Source organism: Theobroma cacao, chromosome 3 (assembly GCF_000208745.1).
Source record: "Theobroma cacao cultivar B97-61/B2 chromosome 3, Criollo_cocoa_genome_V2, whole genome shotgun sequence".
Classification (NCBI taxonomy): domain Eukaryota; kingdom Viridiplantae; phylum Streptophyta; class Magnoliopsida; order Malvales; family Malvaceae; genus Theobroma; species Theobroma cacao.
Genome location: NC_030852.1, coordinates 29359363 through 29378528, shown reverse-complemented (window position 1 = coordinate 29378528; position 19166 = coordinate 29359363). Strand labels below are relative to the sequence as shown.

At 36.9% G+C, this 19166-nt stretch overlaps 2 protein-coding genes across 2 annotated transcripts; one reads left to right on the top strand and one right to left on the bottom strand.

Moving 5' to 3' along the window:
• LOC18605672 (probable membrane-associated kinase regulator 6) lies at positions 3146 to 4395 on the top strand. The gene is made up of 2 exons (XM_018117566.1): positions 3146 to 3980; positions 4073 to 4395. Exons 1-2 carry the CDS (start codon positions 3326 to 3328, stop codon positions 4078 to 4080), a joined length of 663 nt encoding a protein of 220 aa, XP_017973055.1. The 5' UTR covers positions 3146 to 3325; the 3' UTR covers positions 4081 to 4395.
• On the bottom strand, positions 7627 to 11875 carry LOC18605671 (S-type anion channel SLAH2). Its single transcript, XM_007038815.2, has 6 exons — positions 11658 to 11875; positions 10682 to 10805; positions 9552 to 10061; positions 8620 to 9390; positions 8413 to 8444; positions 7627 to 8329 (listed from the first exon to the last, which is right to left on the bottom strand). Exons 2-6 carry the CDS (start codon positions 10793 to 10795, stop codon positions 7951 to 7953), a joined length of 1806 nt encoding a protein of 601 aa, XP_007038877.2. The 5' UTR covers positions 10796 to 10805; positions 11658 to 11875; the 3' UTR covers positions 7627 to 7950.

Here is a 19166-nt window from a genome sequence, read left to right as displayed (position 1 = left end):
ACTTTATTACTAGCTCGTACAGTGGTGGGGTTAGAAAAGAGTTCTTGAGATAGAGGACATGCCTTTTAATTTTATAGCTTCACGACAGATGCAGATGAAGGTCTTTCTTGGATGGCTATCCTCCACTTTTGTCTTTCAAACTTTCATCCCCTGCCATCTGACTGGTTCAGGTTTAGTTTTTGCTGAAAGTAGCAATTTGACGTCAGTTTGGGCTGCTCATGTTTCCACTGGTATACTGCCCTCACAGGTCAACCTTAGCTTGTTGTCTAGACCCTAGTCTTCCTTTTGCTACAGTCACTATCTCAAGTTTTGAGCAATCCATTGTGGCAAGACACCTAGTTGCAATGGCCTTTGTGCTGTGGTTGTTTCAATTTGTGCCTCAATCTTGGTGGAGATTGTTTTCTCAAGGGTTATTACTCTCCCTCTTTTGACCCAAGTGCATGCCTGGATGGTGTTTAATTTTGGTCAGTTTATTAGCTTTTCCCTTGGTCCATTTAAAATGTAGAGGATGCTACCACTTGCAATTCCTTGGGGTGTTGATGGTTGTTGTTTTTTTCACAATCAAGGAACCTGTTGGCATTGATGCTTTGGGGTTCATAAATATTATGAAATACTAGTACTAAATTTTGTTCTGACTATATTCTTCTTAATTAGTTATTGGTTGCTATTGTCTTTCCAACTGTCTTCAATCATTGTGTTTTTTTATAGTATGTCACCTGCATATATTACAATAGATATTTCCTGTGTGGCTCTGCTTCAGGGGACTGCAGTAGCATAGTATTATTTTATACTAAATATCTTTTGCTGATATAAACATATCTGATTTTCTTCTGTCTTCTAATACATCATGCCATGTCAGAATACAGAGGATGTTCCCTTAATGGTTTGATAGAATTTTGGGTTTAGTTGAAGGTAAATTCCTGTTTTAGCTGTTATTCGAATTGACTGCAGCATCCTTTTAAGCTGCTATGATCCACTGAAGCTGTTGACAGATAATATGCAGAGAGTAAGTCTACTTGGAACTTCGTTAAAGTTCCTTTCTTCGAGGCCTGTTATAGAAAAAATGGTTAGATTCACTTTGTTTTTCTGCATCTAAATTTGCCAGGTCTCCATGCCTGCCAATTCAGAGTTAAAGGTGAATAATTCGAGAACCAGGTCCAAGCACTTTGTGAATCTTCCAATAGTCGAAGTTTGCCTTCCATTTGTTAGCTATGCATACAAAGTTGTTTTATGGTGTTTATTTACTACTTTTTATACATACTGGTCAGTTATAAAGGTTGTCATACCAATAATGGATATTATATATATATATATTTAAATTTTTATATGTTAAGATGTTAGATGAACTGAATGGATGGTTTTTCCTCAATCCATAGTAATATTTTGTGCAATCAAAAACATTCTTTTCAGAACTTAACTTGTTTATGAATGCTTAGATTCTCTATCTATTGCTTGTTGTCTTGAAGGAGGCTACAATGTAGGGACCAGTTGGTTTCAAGTCACTTTCTATTTTTGGCTTTTGGCCCAGAAACCCAGGTCAATGTCTATTTCATTCTCCGACAACTCTAGGGACCCTTGTCTGCTACTTTTGTTTTTGTAGATTGTCGGTAAATAATAATTACTTCTAGTTTTAATGAGAAGGACATCACTTTCTCAAGCTTTCAAGTATTGAGGAGATTCAAATTCACCACCACTAGAGTATTAGTGGATGCAAAAGCCTGAAATTCCCTTACCAATAGAACTTGGTGATATTTGCTTTTCCCTTTTTCTTCTCCTTGAGATTTCTAATATATCTCCTTAACTGATTCAGGGACCAAACTGCAGAAACATGTGACAATGAGCATCATTTTATTTTATCTTATTTTCTATACCCAGCAATATTATTTATGTTCATTGTCTTCTTTTATAATTGTTAGTAATGAATTGGAGGACTACATGTAATTGTCTGTGTCAAAATTTTGTAATCCTGGCTGAGCATTGTTTTCGTGTTTTGACCCACTTTTCTTAACCGACATGGTTTTGCTTCTCTTTCAATTCTCCTTGTAGCATAACGTATATTCAATGCTGTGAATATAAACTTATCTCCAGGTTTTGGAAGTATTACAATTTGATAATGTACACTTGATAGGAGTTTAACAAATTGGCAGAAGTTTTTAAGGTTTGCCATGGTTATGCAATTTTAGTGGGAGTGGGAAGGCGTACTCTTTATAGTTTCTTTATATACTTTCCTGTAATTTTTGTTTTTAATGTTGATTTTGATAACTCTTTTGAGACATTGGGGTATGGGTATGAAGATAAACTGTTCACATAACATATTAAATTAAGAAAAATGTACAGCAGCTTCGTATGCACATTTTGTCACATTCATATTTTCATTATTTAATGTACCACTGGCATTTATTGTGGTATTAAAAATGCATTTTATCCTTTTTAAGTTGAGCCTTGAGTCTTAGCAGTTACGATGTAAGCATCAGAATGGTGAACTCATCCTTTCAAATTGGTGGCACCCATCCCAACAAATTAATGCTAAGACATTAGAATGTGACGAGTGGATGATGAAACAAGAGGTAGCAAAGTGAAATCAACAATTCTGACTTGAACAAAGGAATAGGTCATTTAGGTTTGTTGAAGGAGGAACTTTGAGGAAAGTGAAATCAACGATTCTGACTAGAACATAGGAATAAGTCATTTAGGTTTGTATAAGGAGGAACTTCGTAAAGTAAGAAGACAGTAGTTATTCTTTTATTGTGGTTTAAGCAGCATCTTGGATAAATTATGCTTGTGCATGAACCTGCTCCTCCTAAACCCCAATTGCCTTTTCATTGTTGTTGTTTCACTTTTTATAGATTATATAAATATATGAGAAATGATAGAAAGAGTAGATTATTCTGTGCTTGCTTTAGTTTCTGGAGATGCTGCTTGAGATGAAGATGAAGTATATACAGGAACCTAATTTCTTTGTATATTTACTTTCTTCTGATTATAGATTAAACAAATTTGCAATGAGAGGTCATCTATTTTGCAAAGTTAAAAGGAAGTGTGGGGTAAAGGGTTGATGCAACAGTACACTATGAGTGCTAGTGGGGGCTCACATTTCTGTTTCTTTTCTCCTTTTCCCTTTTCAATTATTAAAATTCATTGTCTCTTGCCAAACAACCATATATATAAAACTGGTAGGGGGAGGATATTAAGGTATATAAATACTGAGATGTGTTACAGAAGAGGCGGGCCTTTGCTATTGCCCACATTGTAGTCCCTTTCCCTTACAGTACAAATTCAATACCTTCTCCTCTGTTTTCCTGCATCCCTTAATAGAGTGGAAGCCATGGAAACTTCCCAGCCCCTCTCCATTGAAAGCTTTTCTTATAGTTGGTTAGTAAACCTAAAGCCTTCTTTAGAAAGTCTTGACAGCTCCCTGAGGGCCTCACTTGATGCATGTGATGAAGCTTCCTTCATTGAGATGGACCCGAGAATGCCACCCTCCAGGAGATTCTTCAGAAATTCTCAAGATTTTAAGTTTGACTTTCCCATCTCACAAACTCCTCTCACCCTTGTTCATGCAGATGAGCTGTTTTCCAATGGTTATGTCATGCCTTTCTTTGTTAACCCTTTGAAGATGGAGGCATATGAAGTCTCTAATTCAACTTCAACCCTGCCTACCTCTTCACATGCACCAAACCTTGTGGTTCCGGCTTGTAAAACAAGCCATCCTTCTTTAAGAAGGTGTCGAAGATTGTCCAAGCGAATATTTTTGAAATACTTGGATTTTCTCAGGCCATTATACAGAAGAATTCGAGGACGCAAGTCAAGTGGTAGAGCTGAAAGTGTTGATGCAAGAGTTCAGGTAATGAAGAAGTGGGTATATTCGGCAGAAACATCTCCTCGAGTAAGTGTTGCCTACTCCGCTGATGAGTGGAGAAAGTCTTGTGATTCTGAAAGCTCAATTTATGAGGCAGTTCTGCATTGCAAAAGATCAATCGGTATGTTAAATCTTCTTTTGCTAACTATTGTTCCATTTGAGCATCTGGAATCAAAATTCGGATTCTGATATTCTTTCCTATTTCGTTCTCAGGAAAATGAATGGAGGAGGATCCGTCTCAAATGCACATGGGAGAGAGGAAATGGGAGGGTATCTGCCACTTGTTATTTGTCCTCTTTCTTCTCTTCTTTTTGGGGGTGACAATGTACATTTGTCCTGTTAAAGCTGTGTAAATGGTTGGTTGGCCATGGAATTCTGGCCTGATGGGGGGGAAAAGACCTGTGCCCTATTTCGAAATTTTGTTTTTGTCTTTTTCTTCGAAAGAGTAGGACTAACAACTTAAAGGAATCCTCTCCTTTATTTCTGTAAAGTTCTGATTTAATGAAAATAAGGATTATTTTATTGAGGGCACAATATCCCTTTAGTTGGAAAAAAAAATTAATAAATTTGTATGAATAATGAAACAAGCATGTTTTTGCAAGTATAATAATAGAACCATGCTTTGATTTAGCTGCCTGCAATCAGGTTGCTTTTTATTTCTTATGCTGAGGAATTGTATTTAATAATAATTAAAAACACCAAACAAACTCACTCTAATGTCATCATTATTACACAGGCATTTTTATTCTCCCTCCTTTAAATAATATCACTGTCTCTCTCCACATGCCAAAAGCCAGCATATCTTTTAAACATCTCAGCTAAAATTCTCTTTCACATGCTTTCTAAGTTTCGATCACAATCAATGAGATGAGAACTTTTCCATCAAAGGAAAAATCAATTAGAAGGAACTTGGGAATTATATAAGATCCATAATCATGACAGCTGGTTGATTGCCATGTTCATAATTGTTGATTTCTATAGTTTGTTTAATTCCACAGCGAATGAGAGACAGTTTTTGATTACATGAATGGAACAAATTTGCCTTACAAACCTGCTATCTCCCAACCCACCTGCTTAATGAGAAAGAAAGAGTGCACATCTGTGAAGAAAATCACTCTTCCATTATCCAAAACTTTATGTGGATGACATATAACTTATCAAAAAGAGTAGCCACTTTCTCCTTTAAGTCTCAGTCTACAGTCTTCCTTGCCACTTTGATTTTAACAGGATCAGACCCTTTTACTGCCAGTTGAACCTCCAGGGCTTGGTATTATCAAAAGAGTTTCAGTCTTCTTCTGTGTCATGTCTGGTGCAGATTGAAAAAGAAAAAAAAAACGTGTTATTGAAGTAAATAACTCTAAAGCAAGTTAGAACATACTTCACTCTGAGGTAAGCTTTTGATTCCCTGATGTTACTTTAGAAACATGTTGCATGGATTTTGGACTCGTCCAAAGTAATTTGCCGTATTGTAGACCCCTCTCCTGGACTATCCGTTACACCGAGCTTCAACTTGATTTCAAACACAATCATGTCGAGGCTATTTCTGTGCCCATATACTTGCAGCAGTATTCTAGCATACAATTTTCATGTATCATAAGATTGTTAGGTGGCACAGCCTCATGATAGACCAAGTTAGTTATCTAGATGCTTGAATTGATAATTAAATTTATGTTGGAAATCATCATGAAGAGGAGAATTCTACATTTCTACTCACCCCAAAAGGAAGGCAAGAACTGCAGCCTCATCATTCTGCATACAAGAAATCTCTTTCAAGTTTTACAGCATTCCTTAATTTCAAAATTGTACAAGGTTTTAGGGTCAACCTATTGATAATGAGGTTATGGAACCAGAAAAAGCTTGGGGTTTCTTCAAATGATTGGTTAATGTGTTAATCTGAAAAGTTCTGACTGGGAGAAATTGAAAAAGAAAGTTTTTGAATTAAAGCAAATTCGTGGGGTCATTTTATTGAATATAGTTAGAAAAAGGAATCAAGAAACTTCTGGTCCCCTAGGCAATGGGGTCCAATATGAGATGGATCTTGCCCTATAAAAATGCCCATTCCTCTCTAGTTGTCCTGCCATAACTCAAAGTTTAGGTGGCCTTTTTTCAGCCAATAAAGTGGCAGAGAAAAAAAGGGCATAAAATGAGAAGGTCTGCACATGCCAACCAGCAAGATAGGGAGACATGGACAAATTGTGCTGGGAGCAATGCCAAGGTTTGATAACGTTGATTTTCTGGATCTATCTACTCCATTTTGTCTTCCACGTTGGATCATCTGCTTCTCAACAAAAGAAGCACAACCAAGAGTAGCTTTATGACCTTGTTTTTCTCCTTGCTAGTTGCTACATCAGCCTAGGTTGTGGGGACCGAAAACTCATACATGCTACTTGTCGCGGCTACTGATTTTCAGTCACTGTAGCTGCTAACAAGACATTAACCTTGTCATAACAGTGTTTGTCTCCAAATAGGACATAGATGATGCATCTCCAAGATGAGGATATAGGCTTTTGCAATAATGTTCTCAATATAAAATTGTTAAAGGACTCAAAGATCATCTCCAAAGATCACCAGACAAAAATTTACTTCTGATGGAAGTCTTCCTTTTCTGGATCTGGAGGCAATGTCCTATTTCACTCCATGAGAGGGCTATATTACTAGCTGCAGCAAAAGTCCCGACGTAATGATGCTACAGGAGAAAAATCGACAAATAAACATTACATATAGTATTAAATTTTGTGCAACGACAACATTAACGATCTTTGCTGCTATCAATCCCCGTTTCATGGAAATTATTGTTTTAGGAAAACGCATCAACAAGCATAAAAGCGAGTGTGTGCCACCGTGACCAATGTCAAGTGGTAACTTCATTGCCAAGATGCAGAAGTCTTCTCAGGAATTAATTACTTGAACGAGAATATAAACGAATAGCCAACGGACCAAGGCCCTGTTACATGCTATGTGCCGGGGATTGTTCAGCCTCAGGTCATTGTAACTTCCTGAACAATGAATAACGCATGTATACTACTCCCACTTCAGATGTTGTACAGCATTCGATATTCATTGCATTAGGGCAGGGTCTTTATCAACCAGCTGTTTGGCCTTGTTTAAGGACACAAAAGTTTGGACAGCGAGACAGAGAGTTATTGGAGCCTTGCAATAGTAGATATAGAAGGAGTTTGCTATCAAGTGTGAATAGAATAACTTTCATTTTAGTTTTAGATGCCGGGTGCCGGCTGCTTTCTAGCTAGTTAGCAGACCACGAATTACCGTAATTCAAATTGATGAGAAAAACCAAGACATTTTCCTTTCCATCATGTACTTGTCTTCCATGCATCATTGTCACCATGGATATCACATGCGGTTGAGCTAATGCTTGAAGTTGGATAAGGCCCTCGCAATTTGTGGTAGTTAATGAACACAAAGAAACAGATTCTCAGCTTGATAATTTGGTACCTTTTAGTCAATATAATCACCAAGGCTTCCTTGAAAATGTAAGCAGCGATACAAAGAGGAAAAATTAAGAACTTGGAATCCATTTTATGTAAAATGGAAACTTAACATCGTTTGCCAAAGTAGATGCAATTTTAAACATCTATCATTGTGATTTAATCCATTGAGTTACCAGTTGTTAGTTCCTACCACTCCCATTTGTGCAGATAGGGCATTTAGTTACCCAGCAGTCCAGCTGCATAGCCAGGGCATTATCTCAAGGTTATACTGGTTTAGCATGAGCAAAGATACTTCCAAGTCAGTATGAATGCTTAAAATGATCTTTCAGAATTTGTGGCCCTTATTTTAAACAATAACAAGAAATCGTGTTTGCAAAACCTTTTATCAACATCTGTTTCATACACGCTGCAATTTACAACTCATTATGATTTTACACATTCCTCCTTTCTTGCTGCAGAAAGTGCCAGAAACCTTCATTTCTCTCTGCACACATGGTCACTGGAAACATGAAAACTCTAAGGTGGATGTTCCTCACATGTCTGAGTGCTGAAGATTCAAAAAAATGTTGGCAAAAACCTGCTATTGATTGAAACTGAGGCTGATCACAGTGGCAAAAACCTGCTATTGATTAAGCTTTACACTCATTTAGCTTCTGCAGTAGGAATCTTTAAGGCAGCTTCTATATCTTTGCTGTCAGCATTTGCAAATTTCAAGAAAGTTTCAATGTCTTTACTATGATCTGAGCTTCCTTGTCTTACATTGAACCACTTCTTATGAGGTTTTGGTTTTCTGTCGCTAATGGCAATGGCAATGGCAATGTCATTAGGGAAGAGGTCTCGTAGGACAAAAGCATGCAATATAGTCGTTATGAGCAGAGCTGTTACTGTGAGTGTAGCAACAACAGAGAGTATGATAGAAAGAGTTTGAGTTACTATATTCGTCACTGCACTTGAATATCTCATGGTAGCAACGGCAGCACCAGTCATTGGGAAAGTATATGCCCACCAAGCCAATGAGAACCTGTAAATAAAAGAGAAATTAGAATCAGACTACCTAACAGAGCTGAACTAGCAACAAGGAAATAGTCACAGTGATTCACATACTTGAATCCTCGGAAAAAGTTAACTCGAACTGCCTGCAAAGCCAAATACAAATAGCACAGTTTAGATTTACTATGTGTACACTTCATCAAGTTAAATCAACAAAAATAATGCCAAGTGCCAATGAGAATATTATCATATAGAACTGTCCTAAAATAAGATGGGCTAAAGAGTAATGCTGTTATGTATTTAAGATGCAAAGAGGCTAACCAGTGAGAAATAAAGGAACAAGGCAATGAAGCAAGCAATGCGTGATCCATAATCAAAGGAGCCTTGGATCGTGGCCCATGCCATTGAAGCAACACTTGGTGCTGCAACAAACAGAAAGAATACAGGATGGAGCTCTTTTGGGAGTGTTTCATTTGTTGGAAGTCTCTGGTAAAGAGTTACAAAAAGGACTGTATAGTGAGCCAACCCAACAGCAAAGAAGAAGATAGGCCCTTCTTTAAGTCCCATTGATGCACCCAATTGTGCCCCCACAAAGTTCCCAACGATTGAGAGATGGTTTGAAGGATTAGCCACCTTTGAAAGCCTTCGTTGACCACCTGACATCCACTGTCCGTAGATTTTAAGCTCCAGACAGAAGATTGGAGTCATAAGAACGTACCACAGAGCTACAGGCAGGCTTGAGGCAACTGAAGGTGGCACTCCTAGAGCTAAGAACAGAAGAGTTATCCAAGGGGCAAAGAAGAAGTTGACACGGATTGGATGGTAATACTCACGACGAACTGCTTCAAAGTAGAGAATGACTTTCAGAAGGTAGATGGAAGAAACAATGACTACTAGAGCAACAGAAATCCACCAGAGGATGAGATTTACTATCAGGCTTATGTGAAGAAATTTTGTAGAGTTAGCAGTGGCCAAGGTTTTCCACATAACGGCTTGGCTGCTCACCCCGAGACAGATACCAAATGAAGAGATGGGATAGCGAAGAAGGAAAGGCCAAGTCTTGTCATCTGGAAGCACAATCTCCTCCGAAGCCTGTCAAAATAACTTATGTCAGATTCTTCAAACAAGAAAAGTATTTGGCTTGAAGAACAGAACCATTTACATTATTTTTCATTTTGACACATATAGTGGATAGGTTTTACAAATTTACAATGGAAGTTGAGATGGATGATTCGGGGAAGATAAGAACATACCCTCAGGGTTTCCAACTCTGGTCCTTCCAGTGCATCAAAGTATCGGTCCACGGGTAATGCTTCATTCTCTGGATTCCTTCTCACAGAGTCTTCTTCTGATTCACTTCCCCGCGGCTTTCCACGTAAATTTGATAGCTGCCTTTCAAGTCTTCCGGACCATGTTTTGAAAGAATCAAATCTCTTGTCCTTCAGCTTTTTAATACTAGGATGGTGATTGATGTTTCTAATGTTAGCTGCCTCCCCGAAGACTGATCCTTTTGGCATTGGCTGAGAGAGAAATTTGACTCGTTTGGGCTCTCTGTTACCAAGAGTCTCTGATGACTGAGAAGAATCCGGAACTCCATCTCTGAAATCTTTTGCATTGTCATCAAGAAAAAAGACACTTTTGGTGCCTGCTGAGCTAACTGCAGTAGGAGAAGAGGGCATGCTGATGGAAATAGAAAGCTTCCTCTGATGACCGGTGGGTTGAGAAATATTGAATGGGTTTGAGAAAGATGTTTCACTTTCCTGCTGTAATGGCAAAAAACAAAAAAACAGAAGTATTAGAATCCATAATTCAAATTTCCCTGGGTGAGCAAGCTGAAGATATAACACTACCCACCAACCAGACAAATTCTGCAGAAGCATCAGGAAGTCATTCAAGGATATGAGAACGATAGTAATAGTAATTTTAACAATGATTCTGGTAGTGACAATTGGTGAATCACTAAAAGTTACAAGAAGAACCACAATTAACATGACAGAATTCTAGAAATAACAATATAAATAAATTACAATTACAACGATAACAAATACAACATGGTTGCTTATTTAAACATTTAGGCACCAATGACCTTGTGGCCTCATGGTACCCCTGTTCTTGTGAAGATTAAGGAGGATTTGAGTCTATGCAACAAGGTGGAGTGAGTAATGAGCTAAGAGAAAAATTACTTCTCATTTTAATCTAGTTCTAGCCTTTGATTATAACGAGAATAAAAATAACGACATTTTAAATGTCTTTATTTTTTTTATTTAATAAAAATAAAGACATTTAAAGTATGCATAGATCATCCACGACCAAGAGATGCCGTATTTAGCAAGATCTATTCATATTTTACCCCGAGAAGCACATATTAGAAGGTGTAACTTACTATGATGCTATCGAAGCCAGCCACTTCATTTGATGATATAACTTTAAGGAGTGAGGGAACTGGTTCGGGAGATTCCTGCAACTCTACAGAAACCAGATGCTCACCGCGATCCATTCTGAAATGCCTGCACCCGAAGGATTGAGACAGGTCAGCTATGTTGAGCTTTTACGACATTACAAACAAGTAACAAATATATATATATATATATATAATGGATGCAAGTATGCTTTAAGTTTTGACATCATTAAATAAGCAGAAAAGAGCAGTATTAATTAGCTAATTGCGAATAACATAGTTATCTCATCTTCCAAATCATTTCCAGAACAATGATCCCAATAAGTTGCCAATTCAAAGTTAATGTTCTTGGAGATAGACATGGATTATAGGACTTCACAGCTAAAAAATGGGAAAATTTTCTTTTTGTCTTGTGGGAAGAATAAAAACAGGGCAGTAGATTTGAATGAAAGCAGCACATGATACAAGCCACACAATTCATTCCCATATATCTTTATGCCAGTCCTTATTCCATCTAAAGATGCCAGTCTCTGATTTTTTTTTTTTGACGCACAAGATAGTGATTTGATCTAAATCCTGTTGAAGTAATGTTCTTTGTGGAAGCTACACTGCTACAGTTCCTTCCATAGATAACTACCCATGTGCAAGTGAAGTAAAATAATCAATATCAGGACATTGTTGATCCACCAATATGTTAGATGGACTATGCAACAATTGCCGTGTCTCAAGTCTAATATTTCAAAGAGTGAGAAAGATGAGAAATCAAGTTATACAAATTAGTCTGCAGGACGTTGAAGGTTCTGACAGTTCGATTCCTTTACTTGAACGTTTTAGTATGATTGAGTTCTGAGACAGTTTCCTCAAGGTTACAATTAAATATCAGAAAAACAAGCATGTTTTGCAAAAGAGGTGCATGAAATTAGCACCCAACGCTGAAACATAAGATAAAACAAATTCTAACCTCAAAACCAGCTGTTCCACTCGGATAATGCAGGGAACAAGAACGCGGCAGTGATCAAATGACTCCTGGAGATCTCCACAATAGGGCAAAAGGGTGAGAAAGTAAATGCTTTGCAGGAAGCTCCAAAGAGAGTTCTATGGAGCAGGTGAGTTGCGGAAAAACTCAGAACATAACCATATATAGGGAAGAAAGTATGTGGACCAAGAAAACAACTTAAGAAGCACAACTAACACACGTTTTCGAGAGATATCGGAGGCAGAATATATAAGTCTAAAGCGGGCCATACCATGTAGCAACCATTAGGCACTAGCACCTTAAAATCACTCCATTTTTGTATTGCCACTACTTTATTTCGAGGAAATTCTCATAGAAAAAGACAAAAGCAGCAGTAATAAACACTTCCAGCTAGTACTTAGATTGGGAATATTTTAGGTGATCAGCTAACAGTGTTGATTGATTTTTGTCATCTTCATCGTTACCTGTACTTTTATGTTTTCTTAATCGCTATCAAAAACTAGGTTTGACAAAATTGACCGTGGCAGAACAAAAAAGTAAGTAAAACTGGGGCTGAAAATCTGAAAAAAAAAAATCAAAGCCTGCCTACTAAAACTAGAAGAAAGCACAACCAATTAAATCCAGCGATATGGTCCCGATTTGAAATGGTAACAATGGCCGCCATATGTGAAACAGACCCAAAAAGCTAGTAGATAAATTCAAGCAGAAACTTATCTAAAAATATATTAAAATAATACGAATCAATTTCAGTTTATAGAAATTCTTTTGGTATACTGATTTATCAAAAATCTTACAATGATTATGTAATAAATGAGTGAAAATCATGTAACGATTATATTAATAAAAAGTCAAGATCAACAGGTGATCACGTCGTGTAAAGAGTAAGGATTATATGTTAATTATGAGTAACTATCAACACAAAATTTATTTCAATTATATTGTTGTAAACTACAGATTAAAGACAAAAAGGATATTTGTAGTTTAATTTCCAAAGTCAAGGACTAGAAACAAGGATATTTGTAGTTATCAGCAACAAACACGTTGCTTTGCAGGTATATAAAAAACCAGGAGAGCGCAGATGTCACCAACTTATTTTTAAATTCAGAGGATTAAAAGAAATAGCTTGTCAATCCAAATTGAAAACTACATGAAGTAGAGAAGATTGGCAGTACTCAAAGTTGAAAACGATTAAAATAATTATAGGGGTGATGACCTTGATCGATGAAGACATGCTTTAATTACGTTTCATGTAATATATTGCAGCAAATGCATTTTACACCGTCAATTTCGAACTAGCTGAAATATGGGATGTCCGGAAATGACAAAACAGGAAATGTAAGTGAAAGAGATTGGTCGTTGGATTTGATAAAGATCTCTGAAACAACTACTAGTACTAGCCCCCACATACAGCTATAACATGTTGAAGAAGGATTTAATTTAGCAATAAATTAGGCAAAAAGGTTTGTGGTCATACTTGCCAGAGTGATGGTCCACCACGGCTCCTCTTTCGTGACCGATAATCATGTCTGGTTATCATATGGGTTTCCAGGGTGGTTGTTCCTGGATATAAATCAATATTTTAAAGAATCGTAGCCCAATTTTATATGGCTTTATTCTACGTACCTAACGATCGAGATCCAATGCGATTAAGGATTGATGTTGGTGAAATTAATGACGACTTTGCTTTAAGATCAGTTATAAACCTACTTATTTGCAGCAAATAAGGCGCATGAAAACTGGAATTTCGACGGCTAGACAGCTAGATGAAAACTGTAAAAAGAGAGATGTGGAATCATGCTGGAAGCAATATCCTCCACATAGACCTTTTGAAATCTAAATATCTGAACATGAAATTTAAATTTCTTTTTAAAGAAAAAACAAAGAGAATAAATGTTGGTCAATAATTATTGCCATCAAGACATTTGTTTCTTAACATTTTAAGGAAAATAATTAATTCTTTAACCCTCCTTACCTCATGGTTGGAGTATATTGAACTTTGCTCCTCTTTTAATCAAAAAGATTTCCTTTTTTCATCACCAAAATCTCTGTGTAATGTAATGACATAAAATGATTAAAGGCTTAGCTTCATAGAAGGAAAATAAATTGAACAGTGATGTTTAGCAGAAAGCATTGGTGGAATTAGTTGAGGGAATTACCTAATATTATACGACACTAACGAAAAGGGAAGAATTTGGACTGTCGAAGAGACATGGGCTTTCAACTTTTCTTGCCCGGATATGGACTCCAATAGTGTAGGAAATCTGAGGCCGAAGACAAAAAGGTACACTAAACCTAAAAAGGGAACTGACTCGAAGCATTTTGTTTTCAGCATAGACTTTTGTAACTGTACTGCAATTATATTTATGAGGGAGTATAATACTTTTGTAACCGTACCACTCAGATTTTGGGCAGGCCAGTTTGTATGCCATTAAAAGTCTTTTAGCAATCAGCATAAAGACTGTGATTGATATAATGATTCTAGTGTCAATAAAAACCGCTTAAAATAAAAGTATTTTGTTTTTGCAACACTACAATTACAATCGGACCATGATAATTCATTGATGTCTAATAAGTAGTAATTATTCTCAACAATAAAAAATATCTTTTCAGGAATTTTAATCAAGTATTGTGGAAAGTAATTGAACAATTACTTTAACAATTTTGTTTGAATGACGAAGACAATTATTATTATATGGTTCAATTAATCTTAAAGTCGAATTCCAAAATGTTGGAGGTGCCAGAATTTTGGAGAATTGATACGTACAACCAATTCCCTCTTCCTGTTGCGCTTTCAAATTCGTATGGGTAAATGCACGTAACCAATTAAGGAAGGTGCAAGAATTGGAAAGACCAGCTCTATGTTGAATTTTCCCACCTCCAAAAATATATATATATGGGGATTAAGGAGACAAGTATTCCATCTGTTAGATGAACTAATTGATGAACTTTAATTTTTGTTCTTCTATACTGGTCTCCACCCGTCGCTTACTTAAATTACGCCATGATTCTTGTTTGACTTTGTATGATTACAATGGGAAACACTGAAAAGTTGATCCTCCGCATTGCGGATTAGGAATCCAGCTAACTAGTGCCGTGCTCAGTTTGGTTGCCACGAGATGGAGAAATGGAGAAATTAAATTTGAACTTGGAAGATAATATCTTTTCAACGACTCAAGTTTCACTTTTCATTGCACGAGAGAACACAGACCCTTTCTATGCCTGTGTCCAAGTAAACTAGACACTTAACTAGGTGTCCTGTTTTTTTCTTTCTTGTGGATTTGAGCTAGCTAGGGATTGTTTTTCATGCTGATGCTGATTCTTGCGTTACGGAATGCATCATACACGGGATGGTGTTTATTAAACCTTTTACAGGATGCTGGTACGGTTCAATTTGAGCCCTTGTTTTCTGCCGATGGGACCCATCCATCTTGAAAGAAAGAAAACAAACTAATCAGTCCATAAAGACCAAGCTCTCCTTCTTCATGATCAGAGCATTTGGGTCTGAACCCACCAAAGATACTGGGTTGAGCCCAAGGTAGATATTAGGGTTCTTTATATTTGGGCTTATTAATAGCTGATTGCAGCTCCATATAGTGTTTACCATGTTGGGTTTTAGCATTTTGCTCACTAATGGGCTTTACAATTTAGGTTCTCGACTCTCCCCTTCGATTTTTCAATGCAAAATCTGAAGCAGTCAAACTTCTCTTAAAAAATGGAATTTGACAAAAGTTCACAGTGAATTGTTCCAATTCTTATAGCAATCCTCATAGCAAACAACACCAATATCTGGAATGACAGATTGATTTTCAGTGAATTGTTCCAATCCTTATAGCAAACAACAGGAATATCGGTTTTCAGCCTAAAGGACATACATAAAAAATGCCACTTGAAGTACAGAATGAGCCTAAAGAAATGTACAAGTTAGTAGTATAAAACTTTCTATGCAAACTATGAAAGATTACTGATGGAGATTGGGTTGCATTTGACTTTGAAATGTTGTACACTAACGAAAAAAAAGGCAAAACAAAAGCAGAAAAGAATCAGACATAAATAGGACAAACCAATCCAATTTAGAGAACAGTAGCACCAATGAACAAGGAAAACCGGGAAAATCCATCCAATCAATCAACCTTTTAAGAAAAGCAATGGTGGCCCCATGGCATAAATAGTGTGGATGGGCTAAGTCAATTTATAATTTCTCTTATGAGTCCGAAAAAGAGCTATCACCATCTTAGTTCTGGTGACAAGGACTTTGATATTGGGTTCATTGCACACAAAATGTGCCTTTTACTTGACGGATTTAACTGATCTTAGCATGGACCATTTGATACAGATCGCATCTTAGGCAGAAAAAGAGACAGATGAACACAAAACAAAGGGTGTGAGAAATGGGGGTGGTGTTAACTCATACTTGAAGTAGATGAAGAAACACCTCTCATGAAGCAAATAAACGGGTTAAATTTATAAATGTCAGAACAAAAGTTGGTATCTTATTGGAATAAGAGAAATGAAAAACAAAAGACCTGATCGAGACAGGTGGGTTTCATGTGCCTCTTACAACTTTTGGGGCTGAGAACATGAAATTGCTTAGGAGGTGCATTGTTTTTATAAAGTGAGAGAGTTGTCATATTATGGTTTGCCTCCTCCTTGTTCTTGGCCTACTTGGAATGAACCTCTTTTATATATGTGTGATGTGTCATATAGCACCACTAGCAACAAGAAAAGCCAGTCGGCAGCTCCTGGCTGGGCCAATCTGGCCGAATTGGCTTCGATTTTAGCCAGCCTGGACTCAGGGGTTAGGTTTTGCAGCGTGATGGTCGGCTCTGAACTCTGATATATATGTAAAAACTTTTGGCATTTTAACACATGCTTGAGATCCCATCCAAGAGATGCATGCATTTCGTGAAGAATGAAATGAAGAAAGCAGGAATTATATAAAGGAATGGGTTTTATGAGCTTCAGATTCTCATTGAAATGGGTAAAACAGAAAAAGAGAGTCAATAATTCGAAAGTTGCACGAAGTCCATCCTTTAGTTTGTCTCTTTACACCTTTTGTTCACATATTTGAAACAATAATAAATTTTAATCGTATGAAATTCTAAATTCAATACTATTTCAATACAACCAAACACTTTTGACCTTTGTTGCCCAAAGGTATAAACAAATGAGTATATTTTATGTTTAAGTAGTCCTTTTAAAGCATGTCGCCATGGATATGGTAATTAGGTACCTCTTGGATTTTACTTGGTGTCAAGCTCTGGAAGCTACCACGTCAAATGCAAACTTGGTCAATTGCCACTTAGCTCACACTATAGCACGAGTTCATTTCAAGAACATCAGCTTTTTTAATATTCATAAAACTGTCAGCATGTTCCACTTTACCACCAATATTAAGGCAAGCTTTTCATTTAAAAGAAAGCAGCCCCAATCAATCCATCATCTTTTTAAGCTTTTATGGTATTGTCTTCTGTTAAATCCATGTCCTTTTCATTAATTCCTTTTTTCCGGTTTTTCTACATAAGTTGCAGCAATAACAGGTCAGGATGAACAGCCAGAATTTGATGGGTTCATTAATGGCACACAAACAAGCTAATAGTTATACCCCTTTTATTGGTTTATGGTGGAGAATCTAATTCATTAATGTCCACATCTTTCAAGATCTAGACTTTCTGCAAATAGAAAGGATTAATTAGTCAAATAAGACTCGTAGGTAATTTGTACAAAAGCCTTTAAGAAAGGTTTAGCTTTCCAAGTTTTTCAATTCTCTGCTTTTTCTTTATTGTGGTCCGCTTGCAAAACAGTTACTTAGCTAATCAGCAAAGGCAGCAGTCCAAAAGAAAGTAATTGCATGTTTCAAATTTCATTGGTGTCAAGTGGATGCATGTAATTGTATGCCTTTCAGATCAAGAATGCTGTAAAGGTTCATAAAGTTCCATTTCTGCATTCCAAAATTCAAAAGGAAGTGAGCACAAAACAACACCAGGACTGTTGGTAAATTCAAGAATGAGATCAGCTGCCCGCAGCATCAACCCTTTTATCAGCTCTCCTCCCTACCTTTTCCTTTAGTGTTCGTGAATGGAACTTATTCTAAGAAAACATAGTTCCCATTAGCCAAAACTTTCACAAATCAAAGTTGGCAATTCATAAAGCTAAAAAAAGAAAGAAGGAAAATAGAAGTAGTTGGGAAAAATGAAAAGTCAGGCTGTCACAATGAAACTCCATACACATTTCAATAATGTAGTGATAATAAAATGTATCTGTATAGAAAATTTCTGCCCTCACCATTGAGTTTGGTGTGTAGATTGCCTTAACATACACGTTCATCAGATATTTTTTTTCCATCTCTACCCATTACCCAACCCCACATCCGATTTCTATAGCATGTAATAATGCATTGCAATTTGTCTTTGACAAGCCAACTTGCAATCTAACAACAGAGACCATTAATCAATCATAACAGAAACCAATGCAGTTGGTTTCCGAATGTCGGCTTGCTTCGCATTTTCCATGAGAGTTTTGCCAAAAAAATGGCCCTAGTCATGATAATCCATCATAGTGGCAAATTACTGTTGGAATAGAGTGGGGACTGAATAATTTATAGCCTCAAGGCTTGATCTTGAAACAGTTGGATTCTATAGCTTCCTTTCAAACCAAGCATTGGAAGTCAGAAAAAGTAAAGAATGATATCCCGTCCAAATAAAATGCGAAAGACTTGCATGCATTGCAATTAAACAGTTGATTTTACTTATGAATCATTGAGTAAGTATGCATTTGTCGCATAGTTCAAAGGAAAAAGAATGCAAGCAAAATACATGAAACATTCCCTGTGCCGAAAATCAATTCCGGTCATTTCTTGGCAGGCTCATGCAATGGATAATCATGAAAAAGAAGAGTGCCGAATGCATTATCGAGGGAGATGCAATGAAAGCTCGAGATATGTTGGACTGCCCCTCAAGGAGAATGCAGGAAATGTGAATAATGGGGTTGGGATTTGAAAAGAATATGCTGATCCTGGAACAGAAATAATAAAGAGGCATTCATTGATTCACCCAAAAAGAAAATAAAATGAAGATTCGGACAAAGCAAATAACCCCAATATGAAGATTACTCATGAAATCAAAAGTTGACGCAGTAAAAGGTAATCGGCCACCTTGACTAGGACCACTTGTTTGTTTGCTTTTTGTATCTATTTTATTTTATTTAGTTTATTTGTTTTGCCCTTGGGGAAGGGTAGCTTTTTTTTGATGTGGTGACTGAGACTCCGTAATAAAGTAGTGAAAAAGTATAGTGGCATGGCGTGTAACCCACCAATCGAAATGCTGCAACAAGATTTTAAGCCTTAGCATGTGATGCTGAGGTGGAAAAAAAAAGGCAGATGTGTAGATGCCCATTGGAATCTCACTTATTTTCTTCTTCTTTCTACCCCAAACCAAAAACCTTGTCCAATAAGATTCTCTTATTCTCTCTCTCACCCCCCCCCCCCCCCCCCCCCCC

Bases quoted from the DNA above. Each gene is read 5' to 3' on its own strand.
- LOC18605672 (XM_018117566.1), top strand. From the start codon at position 3,326: ATGGAAACTTCCCAGCCCCTCTCCATTGAAAGCTTTTCTTATAGTTGG.
- LOC18605671 (XM_007038815.2), bottom strand. From the start codon at position 10,795: ATGGATCGCGGTGAGCATCTGGTTTCTGTAGAGTTGCAGGAATCTCCC. The intron at 10,062-10,681 runs GTAAGTTACACC...TTGCCATTACAG, and splicing joins CTGGCTTCGATAGCATCATA to CAGGAAAGTGAAACATCTTT. The intron at 8,330-8,412 runs GTATGTGAATCA...TTTTATTTACAG, and splicing joins AACTTTTTCCGAGGATTCAA to GTTCTCATTGGCTTGGTGGG.